The sequence below is a fragment of the Ambystoma mexicanum genome, chromosome 6p, assembly GCF_040938575.1.
Source record: "Ambystoma mexicanum isolate Mex_15411 chromosome 6p, UKY_AmexF1_1, whole genome shotgun sequence".
NCBI lineage: Eukaryota > Metazoa > Chordata > Amphibia > Caudata > Ambystomatidae > Ambystoma > Ambystoma mexicanum.
The window spans coordinates 1,537,303,018-1,537,327,472 of NC_090935.1; the positions used below are offsets into that span (position 1 = coordinate 1,537,303,018).

General features: G+C 46.5%; 1 protein-coding gene across 3 annotated transcripts in view; it reads left to right on the forward strand.

Annotated features, from left to right (window-relative positions):
- The window catches only part of HOOK3 (hook microtubule tethering protein 3), a 1,904,471-nt gene that overhangs the window by 1,729,000 nt on the left and 151,016 nt on the right, over positions 1–24,455 (forward strand). For all 3 annotated transcript variants that reach the window (XM_069626410.1, XM_069626409.1, XM_069626411.1), the window contains one exon: positions 20,041–20,145. In XM_069626410.1, the coding sequence (XP_069482511.1) occupies positions 20,041–20,145 (105 nt within the window). The remainder of the gene's footprint in view (positions 1–20,040; positions 20,146–24,455) is intronic.

A 24,455-nucleotide genomic window follows, 5' to 3' on the forward strand; every position in this document is an offset into this window, starting at 1 on the left:
TGCCTGGCTTCCGGCTACTAAATTTAACTGTGTCGTCCAGGACCGCATATTGCATCTTCCATTTGAGGGTGGCGACCTCTTTCACTCCACCACCGATTAAGAGATTGATGAAAAGAAAAACAGTTTGCAAACTGCTAAGTGTTTATTCTTACGAAGGCCACACCCAAGGCAACAAACAAACAAGGCATACACCCAGTCACATCAACACTGAGACAATGGGCAGACGTTCAGAGGTTTCCGCGGCTTCCAAGAACGGAGGTCCAGGCAGCCCAGAGGTCCAGGCAGCCCGACCATTCAGAGTCAACACTGGCTCAAACAACAAAGGGGGAGGGGGTAGGGGCTTTTTTCAGTCCCCCTCCTCCGCGTCAACATCTATTAGGTGGTATGGCAGCAGCCTTACTTGCCATGCCCTGCACAGGACTCAAGATGAGAAGATTTCAGCTGCACTTTGCAGCTTCATGGAATCAGAAGAGGGGCTCCCAAGCAAAGTTTGTCAACATTCCTCATTCTCTCCACTCAGACCTCACATAGTGGTCCGGGGACTGCAACCTGCAGACGGGCAAGCCCTTCTGTCAGCCGGCCCGGCAGGTCACCATCACTACGGATTCCTCCCTTGGGGGCTGGGGGGCCACTCTGGACAGCCACAGCGTTCATGGAGTCTGGACCCGTCAGGGGTCTCGTATCAACTGGCTGGAGCTGACGGCTATCTGGCTAGCTCTCAAAGCTTTCCTTCCGCTCATTGGGGCAAGATTGTCCTTATCCAGACCGACAACTCCACCAGCATGTACTATGTCAACAAGCAGGGGGGTACCAGTTCCCCTCCACTGTGCAGCCTAGCAGTTAGCATGTGGGAATGGGCCCTGGAGAAAATCTATCTCACAGCCGTCCACCGGCTGGGGGAGTCCAACTTGGAGGCGGACAGGCTCAGCAGACTGTGAGCGGGCAATTACAAGTGGCAATTGAACGATCAGGTGCTTCTGGAGATCGTCAGCAGATGGGGCATCCTCAAGTGGATCTTTTTGCCTCCTGGGACAACAGTAAGTTCCAGCATTTCATGTCCTGGGCGACGCATTCCAGATAGAGTGGAACGGGATGTCAGCGTATGCCTTCCCTCCCACACCCTCTGGTCCACAGAGTGATCTACAAGATAAAGGCATCTTGTCTCCTCAGCATCATTCTGATAGCTCTGTGGTGGCTGGTGAGGCCGTGGTTCTTGGAGCTTCTCAGCCTCTCGGACAGGCCTCCCATTCACCTTCCGATGGGTCCAGCTCATCTTCTGGCACAGAAATGAGCCCTTGTAGCGTGGTTCCTGAGCAGGTCACGCTGAAGCACCTGAGCCTATCACAGGCTAACCTAGAAATCATTCAGAGCGCTAGGAGCAAGGCAACCAGGAGCCAGTAAGAGAGTAAATGGACTAGGTTCTGTCACTGGGCAGACTCTAAGGAGATCGACCCCCCCCTTACATGCACACTGGATGATGTGCTCTCCTTTTCTGCACACCTTGCTCATTCAGGTGTGCAAGTGGACACATGCAGCACCTATTTGGCAGCCATAGGGACCTACAGAAATTCGGAGGGGGGTCTTCTCTTCCAACCCTATAGTCAAGAGGCATTTGGACGGCCTCTCTAGGCTCTACCCGCCCATCAAAAAACCACATCCTGTGTGGGAACTCAATGTAGTGCTGTGTGGCTGGGTCACAAGCTCTTCGAGCCGTGGACATCAGGCTGGTCACCATCAAGACAGGTCTGTTAGTGGGCCTCAACTCTGCTGGCAGAGTCAGCAAGATCCATGCTCTGCTGGCCACGGAATCCTATACGACTTTTAACAGGGATAAGGTAGACCTAAGGTACCCTCCACTTCCAAACTAAACGAGGAAATCGTATTACCCATGTTTTTTGCTGACCCTAAGGACGAGGTCTCAGAAGGTCTTGCAATGTCTGGATGTCCGACGGGCTCTGAAATTCTATGTGGACAGGACCAAGGGCTTCCGCAAATCGGACGCGCTGTTTGTCATCTTGTTGAGCAGACTTTCAACGGGGACTAACGGACATCCGCTTTCAATACCTGGAAATCGAATGTGTCGCTTAATCAAGCCAAACAAGTTCATAGTCTTGGGTCATGTTAATTCAGGAGATTTCCTTTCGCATAGAGATCCTCTAGTAACCGTACGGCTCCAGACAGACCTTCTGTGCTGCCGCTCCTGATTTTAGTTGAAAGTAAACTAACAGCAGCACAGAAGGATTTGTTTTCCCGCTATTGAAAGCTGATGTCAGTTAGTCCTTGTCCCTGTTGAACGTCTACTCAACAAGCTACACCACGATACAAGGGTTAAAAGACTATTTAGTCACTTCAAACACTACTCATCACCTGTCCTGAAGAAGGCCTTATCCAACTACCCCACTACAGGAGGGGGTTCCATTTGTACATCACAGGCCGAAACGCGTCGACATATCATCCTGACCTATCACTCTGATGAAATGCCATTATTTTCTTTGAATAATTAATTTTTGGTACAAACAGGGGCTCATTATTCTCTGTTTTTAAAAATATGATGGCAAACTCAGAAATCCTTTGTAGAGATTAGTAGAGAAAAAAGAGAAATAGAGAAAATGTTTTGTTTTAGATGTGTTGAACTAAATGTGGTGAACAAATAAATGTATTATATTCTTTCTGGGCCTTGTATGGTCACATAGTTCCTGGAGAAAAATAATTAAAAACGTGAATCAGAAGAGGGTTGCATTAAGATAAAATACGGGAGATGGGGGTAGTTTGTGTTTCATGTTTGTTTCCCATAGTGCCTCTGCTCTACTATAACACGTTCCCCCGATATCAAAAAACATTGTGCATGACCTACCCAATGTATAATATGCCTCTACTAAGCTTCATATATAATTATATAATTCCAAAAATAATGATTGGACAATCCTTTGTCAAAGATCCCACCCATAAACTATCCCATAAAAATGTGCTACATCACCATGCTTGAATATTACTGGTGGGCTCTAAATTACTTCTGCTGTGAAAAAGGACATGTGCTTATCGGTTAACATGCGGTCACACTCTCCGTGAACTGGCGGCATGATGACATGCTTTATGTAGTTTGAAAGAGAGAGCAAACATATCGCCTTTTGTTCTTAATTAAATAAAACAGCCCATGTTAACTCTGCCATGATGTTACTTGACTCTCAAGGACCACTTATTCTCTGGGTAAGGCTCTTGTAACCAGGACTAATGTCTGGCAGAGAGTCTCCCAAGACCCCCCCCCCCTTGTTATTTGTATATTCCAAGTAACTTTGGGTCTCACCCTAAGTTACTAGGAGACTCAAGACGTGGACCCCTTGCTCACTATTCTTAGAGATGCACAGCTACACCCTACTGATAAGGTTCCACCAGACCGAAACACGTGTCTGGGGTTGCTGTTGGTACTCTAGTTCAGAGGAGAATTGCCTAGTATTACGGTGCTGGACTGCCCCAGGACAGGACAAAGACTGATATGTTTGGGATATTTCTTCTCTGTGAAAGATAGTGAGCTAAAGACTCTGGGTAAGACTCTGGGTAAGGCTCTTGTAATAAGGACTGTCTGGCAGAGAGTCTCCCAGGACCCCCCTTGTTTATTTGCCATTCCATTCTTGACACATTTATGAATACTGTTATTATGAATCATTCTGCTTTCACTGCAGTAATTAGCTGCATCCATGTTTCTCTGTCACGCCTCGCTGATCGCCGAGACATTAATCTGACAACTACTTATGAAATTTCCTGGGAAGTTCAGTTCGTCCCATAGACTTCAAATAGTCTGCTGTGTTATCATAACGTGCCTTAAATTGACATTTGGATGCACACAGTGGTATCTTGTTCTGCCATGTAACTCTCCCCTACCGAGCCTTGGGCCTTCACATTCGTTGGAAGCAGCTATGTCCTGCTCCCACAGCATTTTCCTGAATTAAATGTATTTGTTCAAATAGCGTGCTTAACTGGGTCCTCTCTTAAAGCTGCAATGTTTAATTCTCTGCTGTGTTTGGTGCAGTTTTAAAATGGTAACGTCTTGTCACGTTATTTTCCACTGCAGGACACATTGCTTGTTATTTACCAATTTCCTGGTGCATGCATGTCACATTATATTCTATGGGTATCAGCAACCATATCTGCCTAAAGGTATTCTGCCCTACATGTGTATTGAGTCCCTATCCTGTGTACACGCCTTCCTGTCACCTAATATATTCTATTTTAAAACACACTAATTGTGCAAGCTAATGCCTTGTCTGTTCCCTACTTGTGTGGTGCAAATCAACTATCCTTTGGGCCAGCTGCTTTTCTAGGAGAATTTAAAGTACTGTTTCAAATGTGTCCTTTCTTATCTTAATTCCTTTCTTCTGAGGAAGGCAGCGGGCCGAGGAAGGCAGCGGGGCAGAGCTTGAACATGCTCTCTATTCAATAACTGCCCCACTACAATAATGTTATAGTACTTACTTATCTAAGAATTACCTTGGTCTACTTGTATTTAAATAAACCTTTTATTTTTTTACAATACATCGTGTTTCAGTGTTTCTTTGCACCATATATATGCTACAATTTCTTTGCATCAAGCTACAGCTCACCCCCCCCCCCCCCCCCCCCCCCCCAAGATGAGCCTGGCTGCTCTGTCCATACTCCCATCCTCAGGTGGTACAGCCTTATACTAAGAGTGGAGCTTATGTACTGCCTCAGATGTATGGTCTTTATGAGGTCTGATAGGGTTTTAGAAAAACTATCCTAACAACCAGTTTTCCAAATCACACAGAGTTCACCCCGCCAATCCCTAACGCAGGGCTTTGCCAAACTGTGGAAAAGCATAGAGCATACAGATCTGTACAGTTCCACCATGTACCCAAAACGTTCCCAAACGTATGTCCATTGATCCCTCCATGTATGTATGTTGGTGCATGCACGTTTTAAAACGACTGCGTCCTCTACACAGTGGTTCCTTCATGACAAATCTCCTTTCTCCCATGCGCATTATGAATCTTCATTGTCTTATTTCGTGGCACATCATACCTAAATTGCATTTATGCCCGCAGTTCTGACATTTTATCTTGCTGCGCGCATGCAAATCTAAATGTATCAACCTAAACACAAAATAACACTAAATGTAACCTGTATTCTATTCTCATTAACTACGCTAGATGCATGTAAAATTGCAACATTGCGCAAACCTCGCCACTCCCCCAGTCACCAATATGGTGCGTGCAAGGTGTATGTCAGGATTCCTCCTCAGTACGGTCATTGCACAGTTACTAAGGTGGGTTTTTACTGACCTTTGTTTTACAACCGTAAAGGTCTGCATTCACAACAACATCCAGAGCTCAGACATTGCGGAAACAGGAGATCACTAGGAGTATCCAGAACTCTGTTACGCTGGGCCTGGAAGTTGCCATGGCAACGCTGGCGTCCTCTGTTCTCCAGCAGAAATCCCCCTACCGTGCAGAGAAATGCACTCCAAAGTCACGTGACATCATCAACTTAAGCGCCTCCCTGTTAGCACTACAGTGCTTCTGAATTTGGATCAGTGGCTTTGCTTCGTCTCATGAGTAACTCTTAATTGTGTACCAACCACGTTTTGCTTCATTGACTTTGACCTGGTTTGCCCTTTCTTTTTATTTGGATCTACGATAACGATTAAGGAACGCTGTTCTGACTTCCCTTGTGCCTGCCCCCTTTTTGACTCAGTCCGCCACCTTGTTATGAACCGGATCATCCACGGATTGCCTACTCTACTTGTTCTGTACTTGAACGCCCACATATTCACGACACAGACTGTCTAAGGATTGCCTTTGGATTTCCCTTGGAACTTCGTTTACCCTGACTTTTGTACAGAAGTTAAGTGCACGGACTGGAGACTGCTGGTGTGTACTACTTCCCCAAGCGTCCTCGTGCCGTCGGGATAGGGTTTTCATCTCTGAACAACTGCTACTGTTCGTACGGACCTTGCTACCTTCTTGAGCACCTGATTTCTGGATTTCGAATTAACAGGACCATCACACAGTAAGGGCATTATCCTATAGTTCCTTTTGTATGTTCTGTTAAATGTGGTTCTCAACTGATTAGGTCTACTAGTATTCCTGCTTTCTTTATACTCACCTGTTTGGGTCTTTTGTCACAGAGCTACCCCATCAGTGGTCTATATCATCACCCACGGTTGAAACAGAACTGCTATTTTTCCAACATTACTGTGTTATGTACACAGGTCAGTCCCGCAGAATTCTGTGAGAATAAGAGACCACAGTGATATTCAACTGTATATTGATTGCTCTTCTTTTCCCTTGCAGCCAGCAGTGTCTCGTGCCGCAACCTGTCTTTCAACCAATTAACTCCTCTGTTTGTCAGATTGTACAACCAGAAGGGTCCATTGGTGGGAAGTATTCTTCTCCTTCATGACGGGTCAAATATTGACGCCCGCAACCTGAGGAGCCCTCTGACGGTGTGCCCCTCTTTCCTAACCCACCCCAACAGAAGTAAAGCTGAAGGTTTTAATTCACTTCAAAAAGTGACAGGATCAAAAGCAAAGCAAAAAGAATGGGGTTCCATAGAAAACTATGGAGGGAAAGTTGCAAAAAGAAAATCCTTCCTAACGACGTGAACCTGCGAGGTTTACTGTTTTGCTGTTCTTCAAAAACATTTAAAGGATATTTAGTTATAATTTGTGACAACCTTGTAAATTAGTCAAAATGTCAATAGATGTTCAGCTTTCAATATAAAATAAGAGTCTAGGGGTGGTCCCTGTACTCTTGACTTCAACCTTGAAAGGAACTCCAACCTCCATAACCCAAACTTCCTTCTCCCAAAAGGCTGGATACTAGATGTGTTCTGTATAGTCGGGATACCCCTACTGTCTAGGCTGACCCTAATTTTGGGATGTAGCCTTACCTCTAAATTCCTCTGGAACTTCTAGGTGACCTAAACCGGAGGCAGCCTGATTATGAAGCCTCTTTTTGGCGCCAACACCAACTGGTTTTCCATCCGCTGACTTGCGACCAGCCTCTACTACACCCTGAACGGGCCACAAGGGCATGCATCGTGGCCACTGCACTCAGAGGCCCTTCCAGCTGATCCTCCGACCTGCCGACGTCGGCTCGCCTGATTGGCTGGGCACTCCATCTATGCTGAGCCCCCGGAGCTGGCATGCGATCGCCGGCCCCCTTCACGGGCCTCTAAGGGCCTAATCCTTCCATGGCTGGCCTTGTCTGGGCGTGGGAGGGCTCAAGGGCCTCTAGCGTTTCCCTGGATCTGGCTGCCAACAGCTGCTCGGATGCGCTCCATCGCCCATCATACCTTATCCCACTGCTGCCTAAGGTAAGAGCGCCAAGTGCGCTGATCTCGCAGGCCGCCCACGCATATGTTGTTGCCTCTGCTTGAGACACAGCGCACCTTCAGCTCGCAGCATGGGTGACATTCCACTCCACTCTGCCGCTTTATCACCGTATGCACGCTCACGTTCACCTTGTTGGGACCCCACAGACACCCTCGACCAGGTTAAGTGTCCTCTCACCCCACTTAGAATCCATGTTGCCCCGCGCCCGGCTGGAACCTTGTACTTTTTCCTTTACTGCAACTCATGTCTGTTTCTTCTGCACCAAGGCTTTGATGGTTGCTTGCCTACCTTGGTCTCCTTGCCCGCTTACGGCAATTGGATTCTTTTTTTTTTTTTTTAAACTTTATTTAACAATTGTGGTGGTACACTTTACTTCACAACATGACATTCCATAACTTTCCACATTACACTTATCCAATTTCGGGACTTGATTCCAGTTTAAGGATTCTGCACTCTTGATACATTAACAGTTCCCCCCGGGCTGCTTCCAGCCGACCCCGATTCACACAGGTATACCCTAAATAGAGCCCATATGTCCTTGGGTTTGCATGGGCTTGGCAAGGACATTACGTATTGTTCCTCACACTCATTTACATAGGTCAATTCTTTAAGAAAGTGTTTTGCGCTCGGGGCGTTTGTACTTTTCCAGTGTTGTAGTATACATTTTTTTGCCACTGCGCATGCTACATTGAATAATCGCCTAACCACTTCCGAGGTCTTGCCAATGTCACCAAACAAATATTTCTGAGGTGCTAGGTCCGCCGGGATCTGTGTGATATCTTCTAGGGTGGATGCCACTTCGCCCCAGAACTTGTGTATGAGGGGGCAATTCCAATACATGTGGAATGAGTCGGCCTGCTCGCCCCCACATTTCAGGCACCTGCCTGAGCCATCTCGTGTAAATCTCGCTACTTTCTGAGGGGTGTAATGTAGCTTGTTTAACACCTTAAATTGGATCTGGCGGAGACCTGCATTGATGGAGACTTTTTTGGTTAAAGCACAGTACTTCCCCCATTTTTCGTCTGTGATCGAGATCCCCAGGTCGGTCTCCCATGACGATCTGATCTTATTTGTTGTGGGTGTATGTACCTGCATTACTGCATATAGCCCCGAGACACTAACCCATCCTCGGGTGGGCAGCCCAGCAAGGCATGGGTGGGTGAGTGGTTCCTCCGGAAACAGAGGCCATCTAGCTTTAAAAGACATTCGCATGCGATGGTATTGTAATATTTTCAGTGGATCCCTCCCCATCCATACTTTAAATTCCTCCAAAGTTATAAACTTGCCATTAGGGTATATGTCCCGGAGTTTAAATTCCCCCTCTGGATCCCAATTTGTGCGGATACCCGGGTCATAGGACGGTGCTATACCGGGGAAGTTCCAGAAGGGTGCTTCTGAGCAATAAGGAGCTGCAATCCCGAGCCTGCGGAAGAGTCTAGACCATGCGTGTACTGTAATACTAACCGGGTGGAATGGGCAGTCATCTTTATATTTCTTATTGAAGATTATGGACCGTATATCGGTGGGGAGAGCAGCGTGCTTTTCGATAACGTGTGGGGAGGTATCTAGCTCATCATACCAGTATTTGATAAATTGGGCCTGCGCCACTAGATAGTACAACTCAAAATTTGGGGCAGCTATTCCCCCTTTATCATATGGCTCCACCATCTTTTCCCACTTCATTCTGGCTGTGCTCCCTCCCCAGACAAATTCCACCGCCAAGGATCGAAGGGTTGCAAAGAACTGTGCCCCCGGCCACAACGGAATATTAGTGAATATATATAGCAATTTCGGGAGTATTACCATTTTTAGTATGGCCACTCGACCAATTAGTGAGATGGGGAGTTGTGTCCATAACTTGAGTTTGATAGATATGCTATTCAATAGCTGGTCGTGATTGTCAGCATAGAGAGAGGTCGCTCCCCCGACACAACTATTCCTAGATATCTGATCCCGGTGGGAGACCACTGCAGACCATATGTGTCGATCGGACATCTCATGGCGGGGGTTAAGGGGAATATCTCGGATTTAGACCTGTTGGTTCTATAGCCCGAGTACTCGGCAAACTCATGTATTGTTTCGATCGCAGGGCCTAAATGTACATCTGGTTCTCGGATATATAACAATGTATCATCTGCATATAGGGAAATTGATTGGGTCAAGCCAGCCATTGTTATGCCCCTTTGCCCCTGATGTTCCCTGATTGCTGCTGCGGCTGGTTCAATCGTGAGGGCAAACAATATAGGGGAAAAAGGACATCCTTGCCGCGTACCTCTACCCAGCCTAAACCAGTCAGACAGCCACCGGTTGGTCAGTACTCTGGCTCCTGGGTCCGAGTATAACAGACCGACACATCTCAGAAAGTATGGACCTATACCGAATTTCCTTAGCACTTTGCACAGGTAGAGCCATGACACCGAATGAAACGCCTTTTCAGCGTCAAGTGAAACAGCTACTGCCTGGGCTTCCGGTTTTATCTGGGCCATTATACCGAACAGCCTCCTAAGGTTAAGGGCCGTCAATCTAGTAGGGATAAAGCCGCACTGGTCGGGATGTATCAATGTGGGCATGTGGGGAAGAAGTCTAGTGGCCGGGATTTTAGCAAATATTTTAGCATCACAGTTAAGCAGGGATAGGGGTCGATAAGAAGACATCTCATTGGATGGTCGCCTGGGCTTCAGCAATACTGTGATTATGGCTTCTCTCATTGATGGTGGAAGGGTGCCCACCTCCACAGCCTCCTCCCAAACCGACAGTAACACCGGGGCTAGTTCCTCGCTAAGCTCCTTATATAATTCTACAACAAGCCCATCCGAGCCCGGTGCCTTACCGTTGGCCAATGATTTGATCGCATCGGCGATTTCCTCAGTGGTCAAGGGTTGGTCCAATGCCAGCCTGTATTCCGTGGGCAGCATTGGGAGGGTGATGCCGTGGAGGTATGCCTCCACCTCTTCGGGCGATTTCGAGTCGTGATTGGAATAGAGATTTGAGTAGTACCGAGTAAACTCTCTATTAATCCCTTCTTCGCTAGTGACCACTGAACCATCCTCTATCAGTATACTAGAAATCGGTGTGTGTTGCCTCTCGGCTTTCAGTAAGTTGGCCAGGGTGCGCCCTGCTCTGTTGCCCTCACCATATCTGCGTGCCCTATGAGGGGTTGACATATACAGTAGTTCTCTGGTAGCTAGTTTGTTGAATTCTAACAAGTTACGATTGATATCTTAGAGGGTTTCATTATCATGTTTGTCAGTGTATCTAGCCTCCAGGTTCCCCAGGCGTTTCTCCACCTCCTCCAGCTCTATCCGAACTGCCCTCAGCATACCTGTGGACTTAGAAAGCAGTATACCCCTCACCCATACCTTAAAGGCCTCCCACAGGGTATGATAGCTATTCACTGAACCCCTGTTGATGTCGAGGAAATGTCCTACCTCTATATGTAATGACTCTGCTACCCCTGGGTCGGTAAGGATATCTGGTGGCATCCTCCATCTTCTGGCTGGGGGTTTTACGCTTCCTAGTATGATTGTCATCATTACAGGGGAGTGGTCTGAAAAAGTGCGGGGGAAGTATTTCACAGTTGTCCATCTGGTGTAAGAGGTCCGAAGAAATCAACCAATAGTCTATTCTGGACTCGGTGTCATGCACTGATGAATAAAATGTGTATTGTCTCCTATGTGGATGTAGAGTCGACAAGAGTCGACCAGTGCCATTTGTGACAGCATCTCTGCCGCCTTAGAGAGTGCTCGATGCTTTGTACTGGAACGATCTAACGTAACATCAAGGATAGTGTTAAAATCCCCCCCCACAAAATTTGTTCAAGTCCCGTGTATCCTATCTCATGTACCACATTCACATAGGAATCGGGATCGTCCATGTTCGGTCCATATGTGTTTACCAGCACCACCTCCCTTCCCGCTATGCTCCCCCATACTATGACGAAGCGTCCCTGGATATCCACTTTGCTTTTTCCGTATCGAAAGCCAACAGAGGGGTGTATAAGGGTCAGAACCCCCCCTCGCCTGTGTGGAGTATTCTGTATAGTATCGATTATGTCCCCAGTTCTTCAAAAAGGCCGTGTTTACTTTGCAGAGTGCATGAGTCTCTTGCAGCATGACCACCTGCGGACAATGCCTAGTAATGTAGGCTCCCAGCTTTCTAGACTTAGCTTGATTGTTCAGACCCCTAACGTTCCATGTGAGGAGTTTTAACTTCAGTCCCTTATCTTTTACTCCGGCACGTGCCATAGCTGTGTGTTAATCTCATCATTCTTGTTCCGGTTTTTCCCCGGGCGATTGTCATGTGCAGCGTTGTGACCACCACTTTTAACTTGTAACACCCTTACAACTGGGCTCCCCAGATTCCTCCCCCCTACATGATTCCCATAGATCCCAACAGAATGAATTTTATCACGACTTCTTGAATCCCTCCCCACATCATCTACCCCAACCTGACGATGTTGCCCAATAACACTCGGGATTCCCCCGATGGGCATACCCCTGAAATAACTTGGAACTTTCCTGAGGGTAGCTGCTGTCGCTATCCGGCCACCTTGTCGGGGGCTCACGGCTCGGACCTACATTAAGTTTGTGTCCAGGCCGTTCTCTGTATTGATTCACGTTTCCCCGTGGCATGATTTAGGCGGTATAAGTCCTTCAGTCTGTCGCATCCAGCCCCTCCACTCCCGGCTGGTTCCCGGCGTTTTTATCGTGTGTCCTGTCCCTGGGAGGTAGAGGGATGGAGGCCTCCACGTATGCCATGGCCTCATTGGGGCTTTCAAAGAAATGGGCCCTGCCTCCATGTTGGATTCTGATCTTCGCAGGAAAGATCAGGGCATAAGGTACCCTCCGCATCCGTAGTTGTCTTTTCACCGGCTCATAGGATCTGCGTTGTGCCTGCACCCCAGCAGAGAAGTCGGGGTAGATGTGGATTCTATTGTGTTCGAAGTGCAACGTGCCTTTCTCCCTGGAGAGCCAGAGGATTGCATATCTGTCTCGATAGTTAAGGATGCGTGCTATGATGGTACGAGGCGGTGCCCCGGGCTTCGGTGGTGGTGCCAGGATTCGGTGGGCCCTTTCAACCAGGAAATGTTCCGAAAGAGATTCAGAACCAAGGATGTCTTTCAAAAGGTGTTCCACCTGCCGCTCCATGTCTCCCTTGCCGAAGGTCTCCGCAACCCCAACAATCCGTATGTTGTTTCTGCGGGATCTGGATTCCAGATCCTCGCGTTTGCTCTGGGTTTTCCGCAGTTCAGTCTGCAGCTGGGCTATGTCTCGGCCATGCTGGGATATTGTATCTTCACTTGCACTGATTCTATTCTCCGTGTCCGTTATTCGTGAGCTCTCCTTCTCCACTCTGGCCTTCAAGGATCCGATCGTTGCCACTATATCGTCCAGCTTGACGTTTACAGCCATGAACCCGTTCTGGACCAGCGTCGCCAAGCGTTCCAGGGGGTCATCTTCCTGCCTGTCCGGGGGCTGGTGAGACCCACCAGGCACACCGCATGGTTGGGAGTTAGCGAAGGAATCCATAGGGCCAACCTTTTTGCCTCCTGCACCCTTTTTTTCAGTGCGGCCTATATAGGATGATGAAGTGGGTCGAATCCTCCCACGTAATGCGTCGTTGACTAGGACCCAGACAGTATGGGGGTTCTATGTCTCGTGTATCCGCTCTTGGTTCGGATATCTGTCCCCCTCCGCTTGTTCTTCCCGTCACAGCCACTTGGGGAGTCCAATACTCAGCCGGCTGCCTCACCGACGCACCCGGGCTTGGCAATTGGATTCTAGGTGCTTCTTCATCTCTGCACTCTCCATTTCATACTGCATATGTTGTGCTTTCTGGGACATTTGAATCTAGGTGCGTTTTCATTTCTGCATCCTCCATTTCGTACTGCATATGTTGTGCTTTCTAGGACATTTTAATCTAGTTGCTTTTTCATCTCTGCACCCTCCATTTCGTACTGCATGTGTGTGGCTTTTTCGCCTTTCCGCTACCCTTCCCTATCTCGCTATCTTGTCAGTCTCCTCCCCCTCTCCTTCATTTATGTCACAGCACTTGCACTCTCTGAAATGCCGTCAGGCCTAGTACGACAGTTTTGTTCTATGTTTTAGTAAACAGTCTCCTGTTGTTCTCTGTACCATTTAACGCTTATAGCACTTGACCATTCCGAATTACTCAAGGCCCAGTAGGAATGTTATTGCATTTACCCCTTATGCCTTCCCCTGCCTTGAAGCGCTTTAGGAGCTTTTCAAATGACCAATAAAATAAAAAATGAATATGTTGTTCTATTAGTTAATTAGAGCAACCACTTCTTTCCTCTGTTCTTGGTGTTGGCCACTGGACCCAGGAGCATTCTGGTACTCTAAGTCCTTGTTAGTCTCTGAATGGTGCTGCTTCATGAGAACAACCTGAAAGATTAGAATGAGAATCCTGGCCAGGACAGAACCCGATGGGTATCTGGACGGGGAAAAAGATACCAATACACACAATGCCTCACATTCTGGTGAGCCACAAACAGAGGCTTGTCTAAACTCCATCACATCTCCTCTGGTGCAGCTCCGTCTTTGCCCTGGTAGGCCTCCTACCTAGTCTGCGAGGACCCCTGTCTCCGATGGCCTCTTATAATGGTTCATAAACATTTGCTAGATTTGGGACCATTCAGACTTTTTCTACAGAAACGGGAAAACCATTTGAATGTTTTCATTATGAAATAATAAAAGATCTTTGAGTGAGCGAGTGAAGTATTCTTTGATTGCATCTTGTAGTTGAAAGAAAGTAATCATGCTTATTTCATTCTTTACATCCCTTACCCTGCATTCATTGATACTTCACACACATGAAGACCTTCATTGTGGCCTCAACTAAATGGTAAGGCTTTCTTCATGTCTTACTTTGGGACATGCATCTCCCCTCAAATAGCACAAAACAACTTAAATCTGAATGAGACAATAGCATTATGTAAAACATTTTTCTAGGTTTTGATCTATATGATACGAGTCAGGGCCAACCGTATATAATATCTGTAATTGACTGAAAACCTCAATTGTGTTTAGTAAATCAATTGCTCAACAGTAACCTTTGTTTTTTTTAATTGCACTTACCACTGTGTACCATTTGCTCTTGTGCCATGTCCACACATTAGTCATGTTCAAAATACAAATTTCAATGGATTGCATTTTCCCACAGATTCCTCATCTGGATAGATGTCCATCCAGCATCAACTGTGCGGAAAACCTTCCGACTGTGGGTGTAGTGTGACTCGATGTAGTCTCTTGACTCCCTTGTGTTTGGCTGTGCCACTCCTCAACCCTGGGCGTGATGTCAATAACCTTACTAAAGGGATGTACTATGTCTCCCTTTCCCCCATCCTCTCTTCTGCGTGTTCAGCATACTATTTGGAACGCCGACTTGTTTCTTCCATTCGATCAAATTATTATGCCAGCACGTTGAGGTCTCTCGATTCAAGCGCTGCAAGGACTGCAACTCCAAGATGTCTCTCACGGACCCACACACTATCTGCGTGTGGTATCTCGGTGTCATGCACGATACAGAGCAATGCGGTTCTTGTCTGGCTATGAACGGTGGTTAAGGAACGATCAGCAAAACAAGTGCTTGGTAGACCACCATCGAAATCTCCGGCTTAGTATCAAAGTCCTCGAAGCATGACGCTAAGGGGCCTACTCCGCAGGAACAGCAAGAAGGAAAGCGTCATCAAAAATCCCAAAAAGGCTAGCACTTGAGTAGCGAGTCCCACCCTTGCACAAAAAGAAACAATGTCACGATTCAGTCTCATCCGACCAAAAGGGTAAGTCCTACCCTGTGAAGGGTGTGTTGAGAGAGAAGTGGGAAGAATAAAAATAAAGAAATGATGCAGGTCTTTGAGAAGTCCGCGGCTGGTACGTCTTTGGCCTGATCACTCTGATCGCGCCCATTTTGTCTGGCACAAAGGAAGCCCTCGTACTCTATCTCAAATAAGCCTACTCCAGCACTGATGTAGCCAATGCTCGCCTCAGGTAGCAAAGCCCCCTCAACCAGCGGATATTCCACAGGATTGGAGTTTTGTGCCAGAAACGAGAATGGAGTTTCAACTCGATGCGGTCGATCCTCGATGAGGAGGGAGACCTGGCCCCTTTCGGGATGAAGCCTCTTGTGGGCTTGGCCATTTATCCGTTGTCTGATTTCATGGCGGGCCAAGTGAGCTTACCCGACACTGGCAGAAGGCCTTCACGATGTGAGCAGACTTTGACACTTCTCTGGATGTTGAATTTCAACAGGCGGCCCATGACCTGCATCTGAACGTGCAGTAAACAAGGAAGTCGAGAAGGTCATCCTGGCAGTCGAAGCCATTGATGCAATACGATTTGACCGCTATCCTCAACTGAGGACCGCAGGCGGAACGAGCCTTACCATTCAACACTGCCATCGTAGACAATGTCTTGCGCCTGTGTCAACAGTCTTGTCTGCCGGCAGTCGATGTAGAGTTAACAAAAAATGGTAAGCCAGCGAAAGGTAACCAAAGGGCTTGTGATGCAGGCCACAATGGTTACCTCTTAATGTCGAACCTCCCCACGGATAGAGAGTTGAAGGGGGGGCATTTGTTTAGCCCTAAATCTGATGAGTCCCTCGAAGTTTAAAGATTAGAAGCTAATGGCAAAGTCACTGGGCTTAGCAGTGCAAAAGCAGCCCTCAAAGTAGAATTTTGTTTTCGGATTGTGGGGACGAAGCTATAGACGGTACTCTAACTTCCCTAGAAGGGGCACAGCTTCCCCGTCCCATGCGTGGATGGCGTAGGTTCCCGCAACCGGGGAGAGGTAGAAGAGCGTCACAACCGACTTCTGCTGTCGCATCGATGGCACCCACCTCTAGGAAACCTCGTTGAGGTCTCCCACCATGCATCTTCAGTTGGAGGGAGAGTCTCCGGGTTCTTGGGCAAATGGAAGGGGAATACTTCTAAAGATTTATTCGAGTTAGGCTACTGCCTACCAGTCATAAATTGACCGACGGACAAACCCCCACTGCCCTCCTGATAGCTGGAACATAGTGGAGGAGGTACCACCTGCAGAGAAAGGCTGTGACTGGTACTCTTGATACTACTTGGTTCCCAATATAGGGGGAGGAATCAGTTCCATCCTGGACCTCTGGGCCTTGAACAGGTTTTTGAGGAAGGACCAGTTCAGAATGGTGACTTTGAGGGAGATTCTTTAGGCACTACAGCTCCAAGACTGGCTTGTGTCACTGAACCTTCAGGACGCCTATTTTCACGTGCCTATCCACAAGAAGCAAAGGCTGTTCCTGCCCATTACCAGTTCCAGGTGCTCCCTTTCGGCTAGACCTCTGCACCTAGGGTTTTTGTCAAGTTGTTGGCACTGGTGGGAGCCTATCTCAGGAGATCCAGCATCTTCGTATTTCCATACTTGAACGACTGGCTGATTCTGGTCAGTCTCCAGAATAGGTTTCGAGGCACTTAACTTCCTGCTACACGACTTGGCTTCTCCCTGAATTTCCAGAAATAGCAGGCCTCCTCAGCACAGAGGTTCCATTTCCTCTGAGCGGCTTTTCCTCCCGAAAGAGTCGCAAAGATGGCCACTCTTCCAGAATTCCAGTTTCCCGGCATCTGCTTTCCTGCGTCTGTTGGGCCTCATGGCATCCTGTATTTTCCTGTGCCACAGGCAAGGCTCCAGATGTGATCCCTGCAGTGGCTTCTCCGTAGCCAGTGGTTGCAGTACTTGGGTGATATGTTTGGTGTACTCAACGTGTTGAGGTCTGTGGTCAACGACCTAGCTTGGTGGAGCGACAGTGCAAACATGTCGGCGTGAGAGCCATTTTGAGCACGGCCACCACAGGCTCAGGTAATCAGACATGTTACTGAGGGACTTGGGGGCTCATTTACACCCCTTTCAAGTCAGTGACCACTAGTCCCAGAAGGAGAAAGCTTATCGCATCAATCTGCTGGAGTTCCAAGTGGTCAAACTAGCTCTGACCACTACCTCAACAAATGGGGACCATGAGGTTACTGCCCCTGTGCCGGGAGGCCATGCATCTATGATTCTGGATGCTGGAGAATGTCTTAGCACCTCGCTGGCAGCGGTGGAGAATAGGCTGATAGACGCTCTGAGCAGGCAGAGCTCAGTCTCCCACGAGTGGGAGCTATGCACAGAGGTTATTGCTGAGATCTTCACCCGGTGGGGCACCCATACAGTGCATCTGTTGCGACAAAGGAGAGCTCGGAAGGATAAGTTATGCTTGAGGGAATTGCCTCCATGGGTGACATTTTGGGACGCATTCCTGGTGGAATTAACTAACTAAATATTTTTTTATATAGCGCAACTCACCCAAAGGTCTCAGGGCGTTGACCTCCACTATGCGTTCCCACCATTATTACACATCCCCAGTGGGTTCTCAGGAGGCTTGCCTGACGCCCTGGACTGGGCGAGGACGATCTGGTAACCGGACATCCTGGACCTGACCATGTGCCCACCTCTCCGACTTCCAATGAGGCCGAACCTCTTGTCGTAGTCCGGAGGCAAGGTACATCACCCGAACCCAGACCCTCTCAATCTGCATATGTGGTTCTTAAGGTTCCACGTGATTTCATCGCGGGATGTTTTTTCACCACACATTTTTTAACAAAAAAAACATCACATTTTTTAACATTCTTTTTGGGCCCCCCCTCCCACTAAGCCCTCCATTCCCTTTATTTTTTTATGTATTGCCGAACACCCACACAACACATACATAAAATTCAATAGGTTTTTTTCGTTAAAAAATTCACAGTAAAAAAACTGTGAAAAAACATCCTGCAATGAAAGGACGTTGTACAGTTTCTTAAGAGGTTAAGGTATGGGGACTGGGACCTGGACAAGGAGCCATTAAAGGTGGTGGCTGCACTCAGACAGTCCACTAGGTTGCTGTAAGCATGCAGGGGGAGACATTTTGTGGTGTGATCAGGCCTACAAGTGGGTATGATAAAAGGATCCCGTGCGTCCCTTTCATTGTTCAAAAGGAGTACAGAACAAGATTTTATTTCTTTTTTTTCACAAATCCAGTAGTCGCACAGTTCCTTAAGGGCCTTATTAATTATTTTCCTCTTTCGCCTTGTAGTCCCTGATTGGGACCTGAATGTGGTTCTGCCCTTTCTAATGGGGGCTCAGTTTGAGCCTTTAATTTCAACTTCCATCATACCTTTTAGTTGCTGATCACATCTGAAAGGTGGGTTAGTGAGTTTCAGGCACTTTTGCAAAAGCCTCCTTTTCTGTTATTGGGTTTCACTGAAAGTCCGCCCAAGTGTTCACAAAAGGTGGCGTCAGAAATCCACCTGAGCCAGAGTATAGATTTCCCTCCACCCAACCCATCTAAGGATGAGGAGAGGCTCCACAGGCTGGATCCCAAGAGGGCGCTGAGTTTCTAGTTAGGGAGGGCTGTTAAGAAACAGACCATCTCCTAATGCATGAGTTATGCTTCTCAGAGTTCTATCAAAACCCAGGCAAGGAGGTGCTTTGAGTGCTTACGGCACTCTCATCCAGAGAAGTTGCGGCTGTTCACCCCCCAGAGGGGGAGTGTCAGTAAGGGACCTTTGTCTGGTGGCGACCTGGTCCTCATTGCACACTTTTGCCAAGCATTACAGCTTAGATATTGCCAGAGGGGCTGATGCTAGTTTTGGAAGCGCAATCCTCCAAAGTTTCTTGGTATGACTTTCATCCCTTCACCAGCGTGGACACTGCTTTAGTAGTATATCAAGATGACTCTGAGGGAGAATGCAATCCATTAAAGGAGAAATTACTTATCAGCAATGTTCTTCCTCCCATGGATTCCTCATTGCCCTCCCAGCCTACCCCGCTTGCAAGTGCATGAGTCTTATTTGCAGTCTGTTGTCACTCTTCTGTGTGCAGATGAAAAGAGGAAGAAATACAAACAAAATGTTTGTCCAATTGGTTACCAAATTAACATGTTTTTTTCTAGTTTGTTCCCCACAAAAAAAATATAAACAAAGTTGTTTTGGTAGGTACTTTAGGAAGGTTTGTTGGATTGACCTTTGTTTAGTGCACAGTGCCTCTAGCAGGCTGAGCTGCGGGAGGGGCGGTGTGGGACAGGGTGGGGTGGGGTGGAGGGGTGGAATGGAGGTGACGATTTGAGGCAAGAGGCCTAGTGCATCCCTTTAGTTTGTTGATCGAAGGCACATCCGGAGTCTAGGAGTGGCACGGCTAAATCAAGGGAGTCAAGACACTGTCGAGCTGCAACAACACCCCCTGTCAAAAAGATTTCTGATTAGCTCACACCTCATGGACATCTATCAAGATGAGGAATGTGGGGGAGAAGAATCCATAGATGGATTACTGGTAAGTAATAACTCCATATGCAGAACGTCTAGTTTACTTGAGCAGAATCATCATTACTCAAGTATGCACAAGCCAATATGTAAGGATGTCTCTCTGCTTTTCCAATATGCCACTGTTTTGATAGAATTGAAAATAAAACTAGCAGTGTAAGTGTTGTGTACATTTTGGCAAGTCACAGAATATATATAATTTTTGAGAATTCTTGCACAATGCTTGTCTCACACCATTTGACAGTTTCTATAGTATATGTGCAGTGAGAAAAATATTGAACTGAAGTCATTCGGATTTTCTCTGAGTAATCTGTTTAAAAGCCATTGTTGGGGCAAAATGTTTAATGCAAACTAAACTCTATTTTTCTAGGTAATTCGCACATTAGATCCTAAACAGAATCAAGGATCGGCTCCTGAGGTGCAAGCTTTAAAAAATCAGTTGCAGGAACGGGACAGAACGATACATACATTGGAGGTAATCCAACATATAATGTGATGTATTTGTTTGCAGTTGTGGAAAGATCTGCACCAAAATCTGATACGGTCCACAATGCATTGAAAGTTACTCTTAAAAGCTCAGAAGGCTATTTAATTAACTACTTTTTCATTACGTCACTTATTTTCATATGTTAATGTTAATGTTAAAGGACATTTGTACCGCGCACTATCACCACCGTAGTGGTCCCTTGGCGCTCTGGCGGCTCTGAAAGAGGAGAGATGGGGAGGTTGAGTTAGTGGGGGGAAGCAGGAAAAGTGCAAGAGAGCAGTGATGTGCTGTTGACAGCCTCAGCCCGGTGTGTCCGTTGGCTGGGCTTGGGGTGTTTTGTGGTCCGTAGTCGTGTGCTGTTGTGTAAGTCTATGTGTGGTTTGTTTTGTTGTTGCATTGTTGTGAAGTTTGTGCGGATTGCTGCGTTTTAGGTTTGTGGTTGTGTTTGGTTAGAGTTTGAGAGGTGTATGCAGAGGGATGGAATCGTTGGTTGGTTGGTTAGTTGGCATTGCTGTCCTTGCAATTGTGGGATTCCATCTAGGTGCGGCACCTGCTGACAGTCACCTTTCTATCTCGATTTGACGCAAGCTAGGTTCATAATTCTAAGTGTGGCACCTGCTGACAGTCACCTTTCTATCTAGATGCGACGCAAGTTAGGTTCAGAACTCTTAAGTGTGGTGCATGCTGAGAATCGTATATGCTAATAGTCACATTTCTGAGATTCCATCTAAGTGTGGCATAGGCTGATAATCATTTCTGTCTAGATGCGACCCAAACTAGGTTAAGAATTCTAAGTGTGGTGCATGCCGAGAATCATATATGCGAACAGTCACATTTCTGAGATTCCATCTAAGTGTGGCATATGCTAAAAATCACAATTCCATCCAAATGCGATGCAGGCCAATGTTCACAATTCCATCCAAGTGTGGACATGTTAGCATTCACAATTTTATCCAAGTGTGGACATGCTAACATTCACAATTTTATCTAACTGTGGACATGCTAACATTCACAATTTTATCTAACTATGGACATGCTAACATTCACAATTCCATCTAGATGCGACACAGGCCAATGTTCACAATTCTATCTAAGTGTGGACATGTTAACATTCTCAATTTTATCTAACTGTGGACATGCTAACATTCACAATTTTATCTAACTGTGGACATGCTAACATTCACAATTCTAAAGTGTGGATATGCTAGTATTATGGCACTCTGTTATTGGTAGGTAAGATAGAGTGGCAGAGGTTTTCTGGAGTAGAGTGATTGCTCTACTCCCCACCCATGCCACACTCACGGTTTTTGTTGGTGTCTGTTGGCTGCTGGCTTCCTTGGCGTCCCCTGCGGACACCTGCAGACACATCTTGGAGCCGCCAATGTAGGAGCCGCTCTTTGCCTCGTGGTCCTTAGCCGTGGGGGCTGCCCTGGGGAGGTGGCTTTAATAGGGTAGAATGAGCCAATCAGGTGAGTGGGTGGTCTGCGAGGCGGGAGGAGAGTGGGGAGGAATAGGGGAAGCGAATGGGAGCAGGGAGATGGGGCCACGTGGGGCACCGATGCCAGGATTCTTCAATAAACGAGCCCTGGAGGGTCTTGTGTGGGGCCTCACTCACCTGTTGCAGCACCTGGAAGAATGGCGTCTGCACGGGTCCTGTGGCCTCTTAGGCCCTGGTACACACGGCCTATGGCCAATCACTGGACGGGGCGGTCTGGGAGGCGGGGGGAGGGGAGGAATAGGGCAAGCGGATGGGAGCAGGGAGATGGGGCCACGTGGGGCGCCGGTGCCAGGAGGCACACCGGGCCTCGGATTCTTCAATAAACGAGCCCTGGAGGGTCTCGTGTGGGGCCTCACTCACCTGTTGCAGCGCCTGGAAGAAATCTGTAATCTGGAATGTCTCTATACGTGTCCTTCTGGACATCTTCTTGATGGTCAACTTGATGTTGGACATCTAGGTGTTGGACATCTTGTGTTTGAGGGTTAGGGTCTACCCGAGTTTTTTCGGCCGAGGTTGATCAGAAGCCCTGAAAAACTGCTCCAGCCGATCCATACACCCCTCGAATTGCTCCGTGGTCCACTTGGATGACCCAAATGGACCTAGCTGAATAGGAATTTCATTTGAAATAATTGTATACCTATGATTTACAATTATACTTAACATATTGTATAACAGTCAATATTTGATTGTGTATGTCCCTGTCAATTGTAGTTTCATTGATTTTAAGGCATGGCAATTCAAACAGACACCCATTTACAGTGCACAGCAGTGGTCCGAGGAGTCCAACAATTGAGTACTTTACATTAATGTGTTCATACTGGATTGAGGTCCATTCCTTTATTGGGATCAGATTGAGACCTGAAATTAGGACTATAGAGATTAAATAAATGTAATTAAGTAAAACATCTGCATTGTAAGGCTGCTAAGGCATTTAATGGCACTTTATACAGGTTGGGGAGGGTTCACATATAGTTGAAATGATAGATGATGTATATACAGTGTTGCTAATCATTAGAGATAGAACATTGCGTAAACACTGGATTGCTGCGCTCAGTGTTTAATTTTTGAGATGCAGTTTCACGGTTGTGCCAACGTGTAGCTGCATGTTCAACAAAACCATGAATCATGAAAAACAGTGGCACTCATTAGTTGTGTTATTGGTTCCATTATTATTTTTATCATAGGAATTTAGGACACAAATCAACTGAGCCAAAATGTTTAATTGTGGGCACTCTTGCAGTGTTCATCAGGGCTCATACAAAAGAGGAGAAGAACAAGAACTGATCCACCAATATGAAAATATAGTTAAGAAATTCAATTGAAAAATATATTGACTACATTTTCAAAATGTTGTCATAGTCGCACATTGCAACATTGTTTGGGCATGCATGTAAAAAATGGGTACAAAAAGAAAGTGTTTAGTTCTAAAGCAAGTGAAGAAGTCACAACTACCTCAACAAGAGAATGTTCAAGTTTGTGAAATGAGCTCAATTCTGGTAAACTGGTAAGTATGGCGTGTGGTCTGTCGTGAAGTAGCTACACGAAGAAAATAAAATCAATAAAATATTTTTCTGGGCTGCCCTTTCTAGTCCATTTATTTTTAAAGGAAGTTAAACCAGAAACGAGGCAGTCCGAAGTATATGGACTTGACCAACAACCAGCGGTCTGCATGGAAGGAGAAAGTTGGTCTCAAATGAGATGGTGACAGGAGGAACAGAATGCATTGTGGTCCTGTGAGGATCAGAAGGTAAATAGTCTGTGCACTGTTTACATAGGTGTGCTTTTGGCGTTAACAGTTGTGAATTGGAAAAGAATAGTCAATGAAGCTCTGAAGGTAAGCATCCTTTTTAGAGTGCCATACTGAGAGATAGTGGTTTCTCACAAAGGTCTGTTTTGATAGTATGTATATCTTTGTGGAATGGACTGTTTGCTCCAATAAGGCTCAAAAAAGGTAGATCACTTCTTCATCTGGTGGGCATAAAACAGTGAAGATATAAATTCAGAAATAATCAATTAATGGGAATTTCTAGTTGGATGTCTTATTTGTACGCCATATTAAAAGAAGAAATGGGCAATAAAGAAAGTCCCTTTACATACTATCCTCAATAGGGTTTGGAGACTCTAACCTCTGGTCCGTTACGAAGTGGCCGTGTGATACTTCTACAATTAGGCACCATTAACAAAGAAGAGTTTGCTGCCAATGAAACGAGTATTGCCGTATGTGCATCAGTAAAGGAATCAGTTGATGTACTTGTACGCTAATATGGTAGAAACAAATATTTTATAGTGCCTTAAGGGACTATAATGTCAAATAAATGCAAATATATTTTTGTTGAAAGTTTGTGTAAAGGTGAAAAACTGCTTCTTATAATAGTGTTATGCTGTAGGTGCCTTATTGTTGGTTGAAATAGTCCCCATAGAAATGATTTACATTATCTAGACCGAAATGTTATACTTAACATGATCTTGAATGGATTTGGGTCCGGGCATCATTTGGGGAAGGTAAGTAAATCTTAGCTCAATAAGAGGAAAAGGAAGGTTTGAAGATGAGTGCTATGCCCGATAGCTGTTCTAATTCTTGCATCCTAGTCATATGCAATCTGGAAAAGTCCCTGTTCATCATGGAGCTCTCATTTTCTGTTTTGGTCTTATTGTGGTGTGAATTAAATACTGATTATCCACCAGGAACTGGCTCTTCAGCATAAAGATCTTGTCTGGACAACTAGGTCTAATTCTCGGTCACATGATGGGAGGAGCCTAGAGCAGACGTGTGGGCAAGACCTTCCTCCAGCACTATTTT